The 17,103-nt window shown below is 47.9% G+C and overlaps 1 protein-coding gene across 2 annotated transcripts in view; it reads right to left on the minus strand.

Annotated features, from left to right (window-relative positions):
• The window catches only part of MTMR4 (myotubularin related protein 4), an 81,169-nt gene that overhangs the window by 17,597 nt on the left and 46,469 nt on the right, over positions 1-17,103 (minus strand). For both annotated transcript variants that reach the window (XM_024217159.3, XM_024217158.3), the window contains one exon: positions 2,385-2,498. In XM_024217159.3, the coding sequence (XP_024072927.2) occupies positions 2,385-2,498 (114 nt within the window). The remainder of the gene's footprint in view (positions 1-2,384; positions 2,499-17,103) is intronic.

The raw sequence follows: 17,103 nt of genomic DNA on the forward strand, positions 1-17,103 counted from the left end.
GTCCAACCTGCCATAAAGGCATCACCAGTGCGCCTTTACTCTGCCAAAGGCACATTCAAATGTCATCCGGTACCTACTGAGCCTGTTGTTGAATTGCTTCTTACTGCTGTCCAGGTGTCCCATGTAGGGTTTCATGAGCCACGGCTATAAAGGAGTACGCAGGGTCCCCCAGGATCACTATGGGCATTTCAACAACCCCCAGTGTAACCTTCTGGTTAGGAAAGAAAGTCCCCGCTTGCAGCTTTCTGTACAGGCCGGTGTTCCTGAAGATGCGTGCATCATGCACCTTCCCAGACCACCCCGCGATGTCAGTGAAACGCCCACGATGATCCACAAGCACCTGCAACACCATGGAGAAGTACCCCTTCCTACTGATGTACTCCGTCACTAGGTGGTCTGGTGCCAAAATTGGAATGTGTGTGCCATCTATCGCCCCTCCACAGTTAAGGTAACCCATTTCTGCAAAGCCGTCCACTATTTCACGCACATTTCCCAGAGTCACGGTCCTTAGTAGCAGGGTGCGATTTATTGCCCTGCACACTTGCATTAACGCAGTCGACTTCCCCACTCCAAATTGATTCGCGACCGACCGGTAGCAGTCTGGAGTTGGCAGCTTCCACACAGCGATCGCCACACGCTTCTCTACCAAGAGGGCAGCTTTCATTCTGCTGTCCTTGTGCTGCTGGTCTGGGGCGAGCTCCGCGCACAGTTCCAGGAAGGTGGCTTTCTGCATCCGAAAGTTCTGTAGCCGCTGCTCATCATCCCACACCTGCATGACGATACAATCCCACCATTCAGTGCTTGTTTCCTGATCCCAAAAGCAACGGTCTACCCTATGCACCTGCTCTGTGAATGCCAAAAGCAATCTTATGTTGCTCCTATCCATATCACGCAGAGTGTCGGGCGCCTGTGAGTCTTCTTCAGTTAGGAACTTCATGATTAACTGCACTGCCAGCCACGATGTCCTCATGACAGTTAACAGAGCATAGGAGAGCAGTGCGATATCCATCCTCTCTCACAAAGATGCCGGTGTGCACAGCAAACAATGGCCATTGAAAAAATGCCATGAAAGAAAGCCGGAAGCCCATGGAGTGCTGGGACAGAAAGCAATGCATCCTGGGACATTTAGCACTGTCCCAAGATGCGCCGCGATCCGCTCCGTCGTCCCACAACACCTAGCGACAGAAGGACTGTGGGATAGGTACCCACAATGCATTGCTCACACGGTCGATGATGATGCCCCCACTGTGGACGCAATCTGCCGACAGAGGGAACAACTGTGAACACGAAATTGCGATTTTTATTATGTCGAGTTTTGGGTGTCAACATCACTTTTGTCGACACAAATTGGTAGTGTAGACATGGCCACATGTTTGGTCAGTAAGATCACCACAGGGAATGCCACTTTCGTGACCAGGCCTCTGTGCAGGAAGCTGCAGGAAAAAGGCATACGGCTCAACATTTATACAATGTAAACCCTGGTCAGGAGATCCTCAGCTAGACCCAATAAGGAAACGTTAAGGGCTGGGAAAATACATAACAAACATCTCATTTTCAAACCTTGACACAAGCCCGCCAAGAGTCACAACTATGGGCAGTAAATTACCAAGTACTAAGGGGGGGCACAGAACTCTACACAAAAACTGTTAGAACAACGGCAAGGTTGCACAGCTGAACACTCAGTCAAAAAAGGCAAAAGGTCAGGTCATATCCCCGCCTTAACTCTGTCCTCTGGTGCGGGTGTCTGGTTAGAACAGTCTCCGGGTCACATACCATTTTTCAAACAACACATGCACCAAGGTAGCATAGCTGTGCTCAGCCTTTCTTCAATGCAGGAAGCTCTGCGGGGTGCCGGGGCTCCGGGCTTTGGCTGCTGGGCAAGAGGACCCTTGGGCATAGGCGTAGTTTGACTTCTATTTGGGGGGGGGGGCAAGGCCCAGGCCAGCTCCACACTTCCAAGGAGGGAGCATCACATTGACCCTCTGTATAGTATCCGTAAGCATAGAGTGTAGCTGCACCCCCCGGAACGGCAGTATTTCTGCGTAACAGACTTATAACAGCTAGACGAGCCAGTAGCATTGGTGCTTCACCCATGTAGGCTTCCATGGGGATCCCAAATTGCCTTCAAGCTCTAACAGCACCAATGAGGAGCAAGGTGGCAGACACAATCTGATCGATAAGTGCTTCGGTAATACCGAGTTAAACCAGGCACGGGCAGAGTTCAGCTTGCTGTCCTCCCCAGGGAGTTGCCATGATTGCTCACTGGAACATGGACATCACACCCATCCTCTCTAATTCCTCAGCCAGCACCATGGGTTGGGGGTCATGATATTGTGTACAATGGACTATGAGCAACAGGGCAGCTATTGTAGATTCTTTTTTACCTGTACACAACTACAGGAATCCTCTTCCAAGACCTGAAGGAAGCCACATTCTCCAGCTCCTTGTCAGTGATCCAGACAGGAACTAGCAGCTTCTGAGGATAACTGGTACAGAGTCTAGAAATAAAGTGACACGGTGTCAATCAGAGCCAAGCAATGAGAATATTTATGCAGAGAGAACAGGGGAGACCTTCAGGTTTGTCTGAACTCGACTAATGAGAACACAGGTTCTTCCCATCCAGAATTAGGGGTGCCTGGGAGAAAGAGCCAAAGGTGGCCCTGAAAACTGGGCTGTGTACAGGATCTAAACCATGGAATATGGGACCCCCATACAAGAGACTGTAATCTAATTTACTATCCAAAAGAGGTAGGCAAAAGCATATTTTACTCTACATAACATTATAATATCTGAATGTTGCAAATTCAGAGAGAATACAGATGGCTAATCAATCCAATGACTCATGTAAACATGCGAAGGGAATTAACTAAACCTTGCGATTTTGGTACATCTGAATCAGACATGACTAGAAATCAACTCACGCAGAAGGGGGGGCGTGATGGCACAGACCTCCAGAGCTAAACGCATGAGCTGCTACAGCTTGAGCTAGAGCTCCCTCACTGGGGCTGTTCCAGACTCTCGGCCTCTATAGCCCAGACACACAGCGGGACCTGTAACTAACTAGTGGATTCCGTCTGCACAAAACATTGCATGAAAGATTCTTTCAACAGGAGGGTTTAATCCTAAAAAAAGCATTTCCAACAGCACAACTATCAGTACAGGCAGAACTTAGGCCTGCAGCTGTGGCATTTACAGAGCGCTCTCTCGCCTTACAGCTCACAGACGTTTCAGTCAGAAAGATGATGCTTCAGCAGAGGTACACAATATGGATTTTGCCACTGTACGTGGTAAGTGTCTGTCGGGGACTGTCCGCACACACGCAAGGCAAATGCTGAAGTCAGGGATGTGGGGGATGTAAACGTAAGGGAGTGGGGCCCTGGGCTAGAGTTTGCTGAAAGCCACGAATGCAAAATCCGGACACAGAAATTCTGAACTAAAGCAGCCTCAGAGGGGAGCAGGAGAGTGCAAGCTGTCTGCGATTGTGCGCCTGACTCCGAGGCAGAAGAGATGATTTGATGAACTCAGAAGCAAGGAAAGGGGAGGCTGTAAATAGACCCAAGCTGGTAATGGGAATTGACACTGAGTGAAAGAAAACAATTACTGTGACTGGTTCTTTGAGATGCAATGCAGGCGTGTATTCCACTTTGGTGTGTGCGTGCCCAGCGCATCGGAGTTGGAGAATTTTGCCTAGCAGTACCCACAGAGGGGCAGCGCTCACGCCTTGTAGCCATAGCCCCTCCCCTGGCTACATGAGGTGGCGGCGCCCTGACCCCCCTCAGTTCCTTTGCACCAACCCCCCCAGACTATTCTCTGATGCAGAGGGGATGCAGGGTGGGTCATGGAATACAGATTTGCATCACGTCTCAGAACCACAGTTACAGTAAGTAACTGTTTCTTCTTCAAGCAGATGCAGTCATGTATTCCACTTAAGTGATTGACAAGTACTACCCCCATCAGGAGGCGGGGTTCGGAGTCCACCTAACCAAGGACTGCAGAACCACCCTACTGACACATGCATCTGCCCTGGAAGAGGCAGTTATGACGTAATGGTTCGTAAATTGACGGACGGATGACCACGTACCAGCCTTGCAAATGCCCACTATTGAGATGTCACTGAGGAATGCTATTGATACTGCTTGCGCTCTTGTAGGATGACCTTGCAACCGCGGATGGGGTGTAGCCGAAGCTATTTCATATATGGCCTTGATACAGGATGTTATCCATTTAGAGAGAGTCTGTGAAGAGACAACTTGCCCTTCATATGATACAAACAGGCAAGGTGAAGCAGAGAACTGTTTGGTCCTGCCCAGATAGAAGACTAGACATCATCTGACATAGACTTATAGAAGATTAGGGTTGGAAGAGACCTCAGAAGGTCATCTAGTCCAACCCACTGCTCAAAGCAGGACCAACCCCAACTAAATCATCCCAGCCAGGGCTTTGGCAAGCCGGGCCTTAAAAACCTCTAAGGAAGGAGATTCCACCACCTCCTTAGGGAACCCATTCCAGTGCTTCACCATCCTCCTAGTGAAATAGTTTTTCCTAATATCCAAACTAGACCTCCCCCACTGCAACTTGAGACCATTGCTCCTTGTTCTGTCATCTGACACCACTGAGAACAGCCTAGCTCCATCCTCTCTGGAACCCCCCTTCAGGTAGTTGAAGGTTGCTATCAAATCCCCCCTCTATTCTTCTACAGACTAAACAAGCCCAGTTCCCTCAGCCTCTCCTCGTAAGACATGTGGCCCAGCCACCTGATCATTTTCGTTGCCCTCTGCTGGACTCTCCTTTCTGTAGTGGGGGGCCCAAAACTGGATGCAGTACTCCAGGTCTGGCCTCACTAGAGCCGAATAGAGGGGAATAATCACTTCCCGCGATCTGCTGGCAATGTTCCTACAAATGCAGCACAATATGCTGTTAGCCTTCTTGGCAACAAGGGCACACTGCTGACTCATATCCAGCTTCTCGTCCACTGTAATCCCCAGGTCCTTTTCTGCAGAACTGTCGCTTAGCCAGACGGTCCCTAGCCTGTAGCACTACATGGGATTCTTCCGTCCTAAGTCCAGGACTCTGTAATTGTCCTTGTTGAACCTCATCAAATTTCTTTTGGCCCAATCCTCTAATTTGTCTAGGTCACTCTGGACCCTATCCCTACCCTCCAGCGTATCTACCTCTCCTCCCAGCTTAGTGTCATCCACAAACTTGCTGAGGGTGCAATCCATCCCATCATCCGGATCATTAATGAAGATGTTGAACAAAACCGGCCCCTGGACCGACCCCTGGGACACTCCACTTGATACCGGCTGCCAACTAGACATCGAGCCGTTGATCACTATCCGTTGAGCCCGACGATCTAGCGAGCTTTCTATCCACCTTATCCATTGATCCAATCCATACTTTTTTAACTTGCTGGCAAGAATACTGTGGGAGACCGTATCAAAAGTTTTGCTAAAGTCAAGAGATAGCACGTCCACCACTTTCCCGATATCCACAGAGCCAGTTATCTCATCATAGAAGGCAATCAGGTTGGTCAGGTATGACTTGCCCTTGGTAACTCCATGGTGATTGTTCCTGATCACCTTCCTCTCCTCCAAGTGCTTCAAAATGGATTCCTAAGGACCTGCTCCATGATTTTTCCAGGGACTGAGATGAGGCTGACCGGTTTGTAGTTCCCAGATTCTCCTTTTTCCCTTTTTTATAGATGTGGCACATACAGTGTGACTGTGGTTCTGGGTGAGTAGGTCGGGATGGAGAGGAAGTGGTACGGGACAGTGAGAGAAGGTTGGAAAACCACCACTGCCTTAGCCATGCCAGGACAATGAGCATGAGTTGGCCCAATCCATCTTCAGCTTGACGATGACCTGTGGGATGACTGGGGGGAGCACACAGGAGAGCCACTGCCAGCTGAGATGGAAAGCGTTGGACAGGGAGCCTGGACAGGGTAGAACAGATGACGTTTCTTCTTGTCCCTTGTAGAAAACAGGTCAATCGTTGGAATGCCCCAAGCTGCAGAGATTGCCCATACATTTGTCTTCAGAGACCACTCAGGGTTCGGGGGGAAAATACCTGCTGAGACAATCTGTGAGCTGATTCTGGACCCTGGGCAAGTGGTCGGCTATCGGAGTGCTCCTCTTCTTGATGCAAACCTGCCACAACCTGATTGACTCTTGGCAGAGCATCCTGGAGCATGCTCCCCCTTGCCAGTTCACATAATGCATTGCAGTGGTATTGCTGGTAAGTAGGTGAACCACTAAGCCCCTGATACGGTGCAGAACAGCGAGACACATATTGTAAATGGCCTGAAGATCCAACACTTCAATATGCAGTGAGGACTGCTATTCCAACCACTGACCTTGAACTTTCAGCAAACCCAGATGTGCTCCCCAGTCCATTAGGGATGTGTTGGTGACAACAGACCTGGTTGGTAAGGGCCGGACGAAGGGAACGTCCTGACAAACATTCTCCAGAAGTGTCCACCACTGCAAGGAGTCCAGAACCAGTGGAGGGAGACAGACCAATCTGTCCAAGGAGTGAAGAGTGGGACTATAAAGTGTGCTGAGCCACATTTGAAGGGAGTGAAGATGCAACCGTGCAAACTGGACCACATGCGTGCGAACGGACGTGTGGCCGAAGAGCCTCAGACACATCAGAATTGTCATGGAGGGCTGAGGTTGCAGACTGAGACAGAGGTGGTGAATTGCCTGAAAACAGTTGGTTGGCAAAAACGCTCAAACTCGTAGAGTCTGTTAGGGCCCTAATGAACTTGATTTTCTGAATGGGAACAAAAACCTCCAGTATTTAGGAGCAAACATAGAGTAGTGTCAACGTGGGAAAGGACTTCGTCTCTGGACCTGCCCCACAGTAATCAGTCACCTAGGTACGGGAAGATGTGGATCTGTTTCTTCCTGAGGTATGCCATCACCACAAGCATGCATTTGTTAAAAACCCAAGGAGCAGAAGAGAGGCCATAGGGAAGCACTGCATACTGGAAATGGCGCTCCGCTATGACAAATCGAAGGAATTTTCTGTGGCTCAGGAAAACTGCCCCATGAAAGTGGGCATCCTGATGGTCCAGGGCAGCAAACCAGTTGTTCTGAGAGAACGCGGGGAGGATAGTTGATAGAATGACCATTTGGAACCTCGTGTACCTGATATATTTGTTGAGGCTGCGAAGGCTGAGAATGGGTCTTAGTCTCCCCCCCCCACCCCAATTTGGGCACCAGAAAGTACCGGGAATTGAAACCCTGCCCCTGGTGTTCTGGTGGATCTCCTCCACTGCTCCCAGCACCATCAGGGAGCGCACCTGCTTCAGGAGCAGTATCTTGTGAGAGCGGGCCCTGAAGTTGACACACCCTGTGGCCCATATTCACCACAGTGATATGATTATATGATCACATGACCTATTTCGTACAAGATGTATCCTGAGGTGTCAATGGAAAAGTTATGGTTTACTGAATATGATCTCCTATTGGTATGCATGTATCATTTTTTATCTTGAGTTTTGAATATTGACTATGGATCTCTATTTCAAATGTGCTCGCTCCTGGGTAACTCCCACAAGTCAGTTTACATCCAGTCTAGCCAGCACATTGTGAAGGGACAACTCAAGGTAACAGCCCAGCAACGAAAACAATGGGCCATGGAAAAAGATTATCCTCACCTAATGGTCTTTCCTGTGAATGTCCTAGTCAGAATATGGGTAATGGTCCGTGCCATGATTCATTGAAGCATGCAAGGGCATGTGACTAAGTCATGTGATATCGGACTTCATCTTGTGCCTGTACTTTCCCACAAACTGTACGAGGGACTATGCTGGGAACAATAAAGTTCCCTCCAAGAAGAAACTATAAATGAGGAAGTGACATCATCACTTGGCCTAACTTCCCCTACAACACAACACATGGAAACACCTTGGGAAGAAAAAGCACTGAACTGGGGAAGGGGGGTCCCAGGCAGGAAAGAAGGAAACCCTGCCTGTGTATGGAAGATTGCTGGACTGTTTGTAGCCATCAGGGTGAGACACTGCTTAATTCAAACCCTGTCTAGTGTATAGAATTTAGATTGCGATTTTGTTTATTTCTTAGGTAACCAACTTTGATCTGTACGCTATGACTTATAATCATTTAAAATCTATCTATCTTTCTGTAGTTAATACATTTGTTTTATATTTCTTACCTAAAATATGCTGCTTGACGTGCATGGGAAATCTACTCAGTTAACAAAAACTGGTGCATGTCCTTTCCACATTGAGGGAGGGGCGGACTAGGTAATCCTCTTATATTGGTCAGGCTTTTGTACCAGGGCAGGACAGTACAGTTCAGGGGTGCAAGGTTGGGGAGCTGTGGGGAATTGGCTGGAGCCAATTGTTAGTTCATGAATGGCTGAGGAGAAGCATTCCTGTAACTGCAGCTGGGTGTGTCCCTGCCTGTGTAAATGTGTGTGTGACTGCAGGACCAGGAGAGGTTTGCAGCTTGTCACAGCCCCACAGTGTGAGAGGGGGCCCAGATTGGTATGCCAGAGGGCTCAGCGCTACCGCAGTTCCAGGTTGCACCCCGGGAACGCCCATCACAGACTGCAACAATGTCTTAGCCACCAAGCAGCCTTTGGTGATAAATGACTGAAATTCCTCCCTCGAGGCTTTGGGCAGCTGGTCCACAAACTCCAACACAGCTGTCCAATTCACAATTCCTGCTGGTTAGCAATGTGCATCTGCAAGGAAGAGCAGGTGTAAATCTTCCTACCCATCAAGTCCAGCCATTTAGAGTCCTTATCCTTCAGAGCGGACTTAAATCTGCCCTGCCAGGCTCTATTGTGGCTATGACCAGTTAGTTTGGAACCAGATGTGAGTAAAAATCTCAAATCCCTGCAACAGAACGATGTAGTGTTTCTCCATGTGCTTTCTCCAAAGCTGGCGTGCTACAGAGAACCTTAGCAGGCTCTAGGAGCACATCGTTAATAGTCAGGGCAACTCTCCTGGGGAAGGCAGCTGCAGGATATCCAACAACTTATGGGTATTCTCCTGCAGGAATTCCGCTTGAAGCAGCCATGCACTGCAAAATCTTCCAGTACCGAAGGAGAGGAAGAGCCAGGCACCGCAGAATCGTCCAGGGATGAAGACGAAGCAGTTAACTATGCCAGAGCTGGATCCTTCTCCAAGACTGATGGATCTGGGTGGGACAACTCTGGAGCATCTGCAAGTGGAAGATTCACTGGTGCCTGGGCCTGCGGGGGATTGACGGTCACAGCCACAGGCCTGCTCAGTGGTCTCGCCTTACAGCGAGATGAGGAGTGGGACCTCTGCAACTACGGAGCAACTCACAGATCCCCTGGAGGCCACGGGTATAGAGAGGGCTCTGGTGGCCAGTAGGCACCAGGCCAGGAGCCCCGGTCCTGACTGCAAGATAAGCGCCAATCCTGGTACCCATAGTGCTCCATGAATGCCCCCCAATGCGGGTCAGGTGATGGAGAATGAGAGGGGAAGATCTTGACCTAGACACTGAGAAGTCCCAGGCTTTAGGGGATAAAGGTGGAGCCAGTCCAGAGGGTGCAAGCAACCGATCTGACTCATCCATAGCCCAGAATGAAGAGGGAAATGACGCCAACAGTGGGAACGGTACTGCCAGCACCAAGTACACCTCCGATGTTTCCAGTGCCGGAAGAGATGTCGACCCCGAAGTCAGCCTCAGTACCAAGATGACTAATGGCTCCGAAGTGGAGGGCAGTGAATGCCACCATGGTTACATTGGCGGCCCTGACAGCAGGGGTGCTGAAGAAGCTCCTGGTGCCAAGGACACCTCTTGTGCCGAGCCCGGCTCTGGCTCCCCTTCCACTCATTGTGAAAGGGAAGCATCAGGGTGTGGTGCTGACAGACCCATAGGGTTGGGGCCTGCCCACCCAACAGGGATATAAACAACGCAGCCCTGGCAAAGTCCTGGACCAAGGGAGAGATCGGGAAAGGGCAGAGGAGGCCCGTTGCTGCCGGATATGCTGCCAGCACGGAAACAGCTAGTGCCAGCAACGCCCTCATTGGTACCTGAGTCAACAGACACCCCGGGGCCTGAACCAGAGTCTGACGGTATGGGGTCTCTGACCTCCCTGTGCAGTACCTGGGAGCGCTTGATGGGACCTGCTCCATCCTACATGCCAGCATTCACACTGTGCTGGTCCGTGCTCCTTCTGGAGTAGGCAGACGAGTCCCCCAGGACGTGGAGCTACCTCGCTTGGTTTTATGCCTCGGTACACTTGATTGAGAGCAACTTCTCTGTCTCTTCAGAGGCGCCAGCTCCAGGACTCAAAGCAGCTGGACACTCAGAACCCAGCATAGGCCTCAGTGCAGAAGCAGGCCGCCTGGCCTGTTTAAGCACATGCTGCTTCAGACAAAGACCTCTTGTCACTTGAGTCTGTTTCGTGAAAGATTTGCAAATCGAACACACTCCTTGCTGTGGGCTTTGCCTGAGCCCAGCAAGCACCATGTGTGGAGATCGATGTGTGGGGGGATCGCTCCCCCACACAATGGACAACGCTGAAACCCTGGTGAGGGTATCCCCAGGGAAATACTTAAACGAAATCTAACCCTAAATCTAACACACTATACTTGGGGTATTAATTAACCATATACAACTGGAAAAGTCACTAAGAAATAGAGAGACTATGAGGTTAAAACCACACAGAGCTCCAACTCCAGCCACAGGCAGTAAGAAGGAACGAAGTGGGGTCAGCATGTCACTGCCCCATATAGCCAGAGGAGGGGCTAAGGCTGCAAGGCACGAGCGCCACTCTTCTACGGGTACTGCTAGGCAAAATGCTCTGGCTCCATGCGCTGGGCACACACCGAAGTGGAATGCACGGCTGCATCTACTCAAAGAAGAAATTTTATTCGTTTTGTCTTGTTAAAGATGCTATTTTTATATAAAACACCAGAGTTATCAGTAAGAAGTAAGTTTTGCCTATATTCAGACAACACCAATTCAGTGTGTGGGATAATTCAGAGCACAGATTATCTTGAAAACCTATAGTGAGTGGGATGATATATGCAGGAGATTGAAGGGCGTGGTAGACATGGAGCTGCTATACAATAATTTTATGAATACTTTGTGACCTAGTTAATGAGATAGACTGCTTTAACTATATTCAGTTAGTGGAATGTTTATTATACCCCTCTATGGCTTCAACTGAATAGGGGCTCCCAAACAAGAACATCCCAGTACACTCTAGAAGAGGGTGGGCAAACTTTTTGGCCTGAGGGCCACATCTGGGAACAGAAATTGTATGGTGGGCCATGAATGCTCACAAAATTGGGGTTGGGGTGCAGGCTCTCATTGGGGGTGTGGACTCCAGGGTAGGGCCAGAAACAAGTTCAGGGTGTGGAAGGGGGCTCCGGGCTGGGGCGGGGAGCTGGATGCAGGGGTGAGGGCTCCGGCTGGGGGTGCAGGCTCTGGGGTGGGCCTGGGGATGATGAGTTTGGGGTGTAGGAGGGTGGGACCAAGGGGTTCAGAGGACGAGAGGGGGATCAGGCCTGGGGCAGGGGGTTGGGGCATGGGGAGAGGCTCAGGGTGCAGGCTCCAGGCAGTGCTTACCTCAAGCGGCTCCTGGAAGCAACAGCACGTCCCTTCTCCAGCTCCTACGTGGAGATGCGGCTAGGCGGCTCTGTGCACTGCCACATCCGCAGGTGCTGCCCCTGCAGCTCCCACTGGCTGCAGTTCCTGGCCAATGGGAGCTGCAGGGGCGGCACTTGGGATGGGGGCAGCATGCAGAGCAGAGGTCCCTGGCTGCCCCTACACGTAGGACCCGGAGGGGGGGCCATGCCACTGCTTCTGGGAGCCGCATGGCGCGGCCCCCAACCCCGCTCCCCGGCTGGAATGCTGGAAGGGGGCCATGCCGCTGCTTCCAGGAGCCGTGTGGAGTGGCCACTGACCCTGCTCCCCAGCTGGAGGGCCAGAGTAGGGCCATGCATCTGCTTCCGGGAGCCACGTGGAGTGGTCCCAACTCTGCTCACCGGCTGGAGCACCGGAACGGGGCAAGCCCCAGACCCCGCTCCCCAGCGGGAACTCGAGGGCCGGATTAAAATGGCTGGCAGGCCGAATCTGGCCCGTGGGCCGTAGTTTGCCCACCCCTGCTCTTGAAAGACAAAGGGCAGAGTTATTAGCTTCAAGGAACCTACATCCTGTCTCCAACAATTTGCAAGCCTAGTTTTGCCAGTGCTGGGAGCTAACAGATCAAAGGCTATGAACAGTTTAAAAGCAACTTGATTCCTTTGAAAGCAGTGATCAAAAGACTGAGCAGCATTTAAAGACACTCCCTGAAAGAGCAAGAGGGAACTCGTTTGTGAGTTAGCAGAACAGATTATGCCACCGAGAGCCTAGAAGGTCTTAGATAGAGCTGGGAGGGAAACAGTTTTCCCATCCCATGAAACTTTCTGAGATTTCAAGATTTCTCCCTTTCGAAGGAGAGAGAGAGAGAGAGAGAGAGAGAGCGCGAGCCCAGAATAGCCAGTAGCCTAGCAGTCAGGGCACTCACCTGGAACGCGGGAGACTCCAACCCAGGGGAGTGTCCTGACAACCAGGCCGCTTGTTATTCTGGGCACTCACTCTCCCTCCCTCCCCATTCCCATAAAAGAGGTTGTTTTGATTGACTGACATTTCCCCTTTTTAACATTGTATTTATTAACAGATCCATTCTTTTATAACAAATCATATTAAACTTGCTTTACACCTTAAACAGCAATACGCTTAGTCTAAACACAAACACACAGTTATAAACTGTCCTATGGGAAGTCCCTGAAGCTGTACTGATGAGACCTGCTACCAGTCACTTTCTTCTCCTTTATGGTATTGATCACATATTGTGACTGGTGCTTTTCTATTCTGTCTTCCTCTTCTGTCTGGTCAGTTGACCATGTTGGTTAAAGTTTTTCATTATCTCATATTTAGATCCAAACGTCTGGTTTTCTTACATTTAGATGTGTAACTTGTTTGTTAGTTGTCCTATCAAAACTTTTACACAATATTTAGCTTTGTTCCTATTTCCTCCTATCTATTTTCCTTATTTTAATATCTTAATTCTAAGTTTAATTGTGACTGTTGCTGAAGGGGTTTCTCCCTTTCTCAGTATTCAAACAGAAGTTCTCAAACTCACGGTTTGGTGGCCAATGATGACCCTCTTCCAGCAAACTCCAAACACTTCCACCATCCTTCTTAGTCCTTATCTTTTTGTCTTCTCCCCTGCAGAACTTTGACTTAATCAGTTAGCTTTTCTAGTACTAGAATTTCCCACACTTTTTGATACCAGCCAATAGTTTTAAGAGAATCACTCCTCTTCTATCACCTTGCTATGGTAATTCCAGCAGCAACTACAAAAGAATGATCAGTTCTTTATGGCTTTTATAAGACAGAGTTTTCAGGACAATTGAATACAAATACTAAGGGGGTTATATGACAGCTGACACCCTGTTATCTCCCTTATGGAGCCTCCAATGGCTTTCCAAAAGGTCTTAATTTTGGAGCACATCCACCATACATAGAGAAATCCTCCCGTTTCATATGTTCTCCCATTCTTTAATTTTTGTACCTATGCCTACTTTAACTTTCCATCTTCTCATGAAATGTAGTTATTTCCTCCACGCAAGTTAGAAATTATTTTGTAGTGGAAAGTAAGCATTTAAGTTTCATGGATGTAGTGAGTACTTTTTCAAATTCTGTCAATTTTCTGCATAGGTTTCCTTTTTTGTGGGGATGGACTGAAAAATATCTCAGTTGTAGTTACTGATATACTGCAATTTTGGGGTCTTTTGAGAGTTGCTTTATTTCATCAAGTGATCTAAACGTATTGTCTCTGAACAGTTGGCTGAATTTTGATATACCTGTAAGTTCCCAAATGTCAAAACTTTCCAGGCTGTTATTGGGGTTAAATTCTATATTATCTACTATGGACACTGGATGTGATGGGTATGGGTTCTGCTTTCTAAATAAAGTATCCCAAGTTTCGACTGTTGCTGTCATAAAAAAAAAAAAGAGTTGTTTTATGTTGGTTTTGACCTACAGGTTTTCTTTATCCAGGGGATCCCGTGGAGTTTGACTGCACAACAAGAAACTTGTTCTATCTCTACCCAGTGCTTATTAGGGTTTGGTGTTATCCAGTGCACCGGGTTTCTGATCTGACTAGCTTGGTAATAGTGCTTGATGTTTGCTAAAGCCAAGCCAAGCCTCCATTTTGCCATGGCCTTTGTAAAGCAGGTTGCTTAACTCTGGATTTCTTATTTTCCCAAATGAATTTATTTATCATAAATTGCCATTGACCTATGAGGCTTCCTGGAACTCAAATGGGAAGTGTTTGGAAAAGGAAGTTAATTCAGTGCAAGACATTCATTTAGCTGTTACAATTTTGACTAACATGAAATTTCATATTTTGACCAATTTCCAGATGTTTTGATTTTCTTAAAGAAAGGACTATAATTAATATTACATAAATCTTACCATCTTTTAGAAATGTGTATTCCCAGGCATCTTATTGAAGTCGTTCCCATTTATATTTAGCTTTTATTTCTTTCTGTAGATCTGAGCTCACACCTACAGCCTGACGTGTGGCGTTTATTTTAAATTCTGACTCTTCACCAAATTTTAAGATTCCTTTTTGCAATTCTAGTAGTGTGTAAGCTGGATTCGTAACAAATGCCACGACGTTGTCCACGTATAAGCCTAATTTGTGTTCCCTGTTTCCTACTGTAATTCCATTTATATTAGGATTATTTCTGACCGACTGAACAAATGACCCCATTACTATGTCCAAAAGAAGAGGTGATAGTTGGCTTCCCTGGCAAATGCCTCTAAAAGGAAGCTTTTTTCCAATAGATACCCATTTGCATTTATAGTAGCATATAGGTTGGAATTTAAAACAAAAATCAAACTTTGAAATGTAGGGCCTAAAGAATTGACATTTTCCAACAAAAACATTTTGTAGTAAAATTCCCAACCAGGTCTAGTGTTGGGGTGTCTATAAGAAGCTTAGACCTACCAGGATCCCATGGGGAAGAGGGATAGACCCCTGTAAGCTAGACATGCACACAGTCTGCTTGTCGTTTTAAGACCTCTTTTTGCTGAAATGCTTTGGATCTAAATAAACGATACTTGGCTTTAAGGAGGCCGTCTGGTCAGTGTGTATCCTGCCATTGCTCCCGGAGGGAACGGAACTGCAGGTACTGAACCCGAGTCAGGCCTGTGAGGTGATCAAAGTTAGTGCCAGGGCTGAGAGCAGGAGACTTGCGATTCCACCCTAGAGAGGGGATGGCCTCAGACCTGAGGGGTGTGCTCACAGAGACCGGGGGGGCCAGCGAGTCTTTTAGAACAGTAATTGTGACAGAAGGGAGCACCAAAGCCCTGCAAAGCAATTCTGATTTACAAACGCACCAGTGAGGAGATGGGTGAAACAAATAGTAAATTCCAGAGAATGACACCATAGAAATTGTATTCCTGTACTAATCTAATTCAAAGGTCTTGGGCAAAGTCATGGTGACAGCAGATGACCAAGTCACACCAGTAGTCCAAAAGCTATGGCACGGTCCATACCCAGGACACAAGTTGTGAACCAGGGACTGGCTAAGATGCTGGCTGACAAAATTACTGAGAAGTAAATAATGGTGTGAGTAGAGTGCCTCACCCTGTACCTAAAGTGGATTAATAGTCGCAAAAGTTTTTGCCAAACTCGATACTAAGAAAGATTTCTGGCATTATCCCCTGAATTCAAAAAGCTGCACTGTGGTGGTTACACATACTGTAGAGTTCTTCTGGGACTTCCAAGGGCTCTGGGCTTACCAAAAAGTGATGGATTCAGTATTGGGTCATTTACCTCAAGCTGTTTGGTACATGGATGATGAGGATATCTTTACTGACAATGAGAAACAGCTGGAGAAAAGATGGAGCGAAGTGTGTGTTTGGTTTCAAGAAAGGGGACTTTGGCTCACTAGAAATACATGTTGTTTTGGGTTTAATGAAATACAGCTATCAGTTGCAGCAGATGGCAGTAAGCCTGGCACAAAGAAAGCAGAAGTTCTTCTTAAAGCTCCAAAACTATTATTATTGTTATTTATTATTTGTATTAGCGGAGCGCTCCAGAGCCCTAGCCATGGACCGGATCCTATTCTGCAAGGCACTGTACAAATACAGAAAAAAAAAGACAATCTTTTACACCCTGACCAGGGGTGCTGAGAGCCTTTGAACCAAACTGTAAACCCTGCATATAATGGAAACCACTTCAAGCCAGGGGGTGTGGCAGCACCCCCACACCCTTAGTTCCAGCACCTATGACCCTGATACCCCAATATTCACCACTGTCATTTAACTAGGATATGTCTTATAGAAAGTATGACTTGTGAGGTGTCATTCTGAGTCTTGATCTGCTAGACAGTAATATCTTGCTGGATTGTGTGTGCTATTGTCATATGTGAAGTTATGAATTTTGGCTACGTATGTGTTACTGAAACATGTCCTGAGGTTGAAAACACCCACAGGCAGTCTTTCAGGTACAACAGTAAAAAGGCCAAACAATGTTAACGGCTTATTGAGGAAATGCACACAAGCACAAGGATTACCCCAGGAACTGTGTACAACAGAAACCTTTCAGAGATAGCCCTACTCAATGGGAACTGTTTGACCCAGGTCACAGCAAAAGAGCTTTCCAGCAAGTGGGGAGAAGATATAAAAGGGGGAAAATGACATTATGGGGAACCTCACTCTGCCTACAACAACATACCTAGAAACACCTGCGGGGCAAGGACTGAACTGTGGGAAGTGATGGTCCCAGGCTAGAAGGATTTATAGCCTGTGTATGAAAACCTGGGAAAGCCGAGGCAACTTGTGCCTTAAGAGTCTGCCAGCCTGTTCATCACTCAGGGTGAGAATCTACTAATTTGTATCCTACCTATCTAGTGTGTTACGCTCAGTTTGCGGTTTTTGATTATTTACTAAGGTAATCTGCTTTGATCTGTTCGCTATCACTTATAGTCACTTAACATCTACCTCTTGTACTTAATAAACTTGTTTTTGTTTTAAATCCAGTTTGTGGAATTCATAACGCGGGGGGAAGCTGTGCATATCTCTCTCCACATTGTGG

The sequence above is a fragment of the Terrapene carolina genome, unplaced genomic scaffold, assembly GCF_002925995.2.
Source record: "Terrapene carolina triunguis isolate 2854851 unplaced genomic scaffold, T_m_triunguis-2.0 Scaffold454, whole genome shotgun sequence".
NCBI classification, from domain to species: Eukaryota; Metazoa; Chordata; order Testudines; family Emydidae; genus Terrapene; species Terrapene triunguis.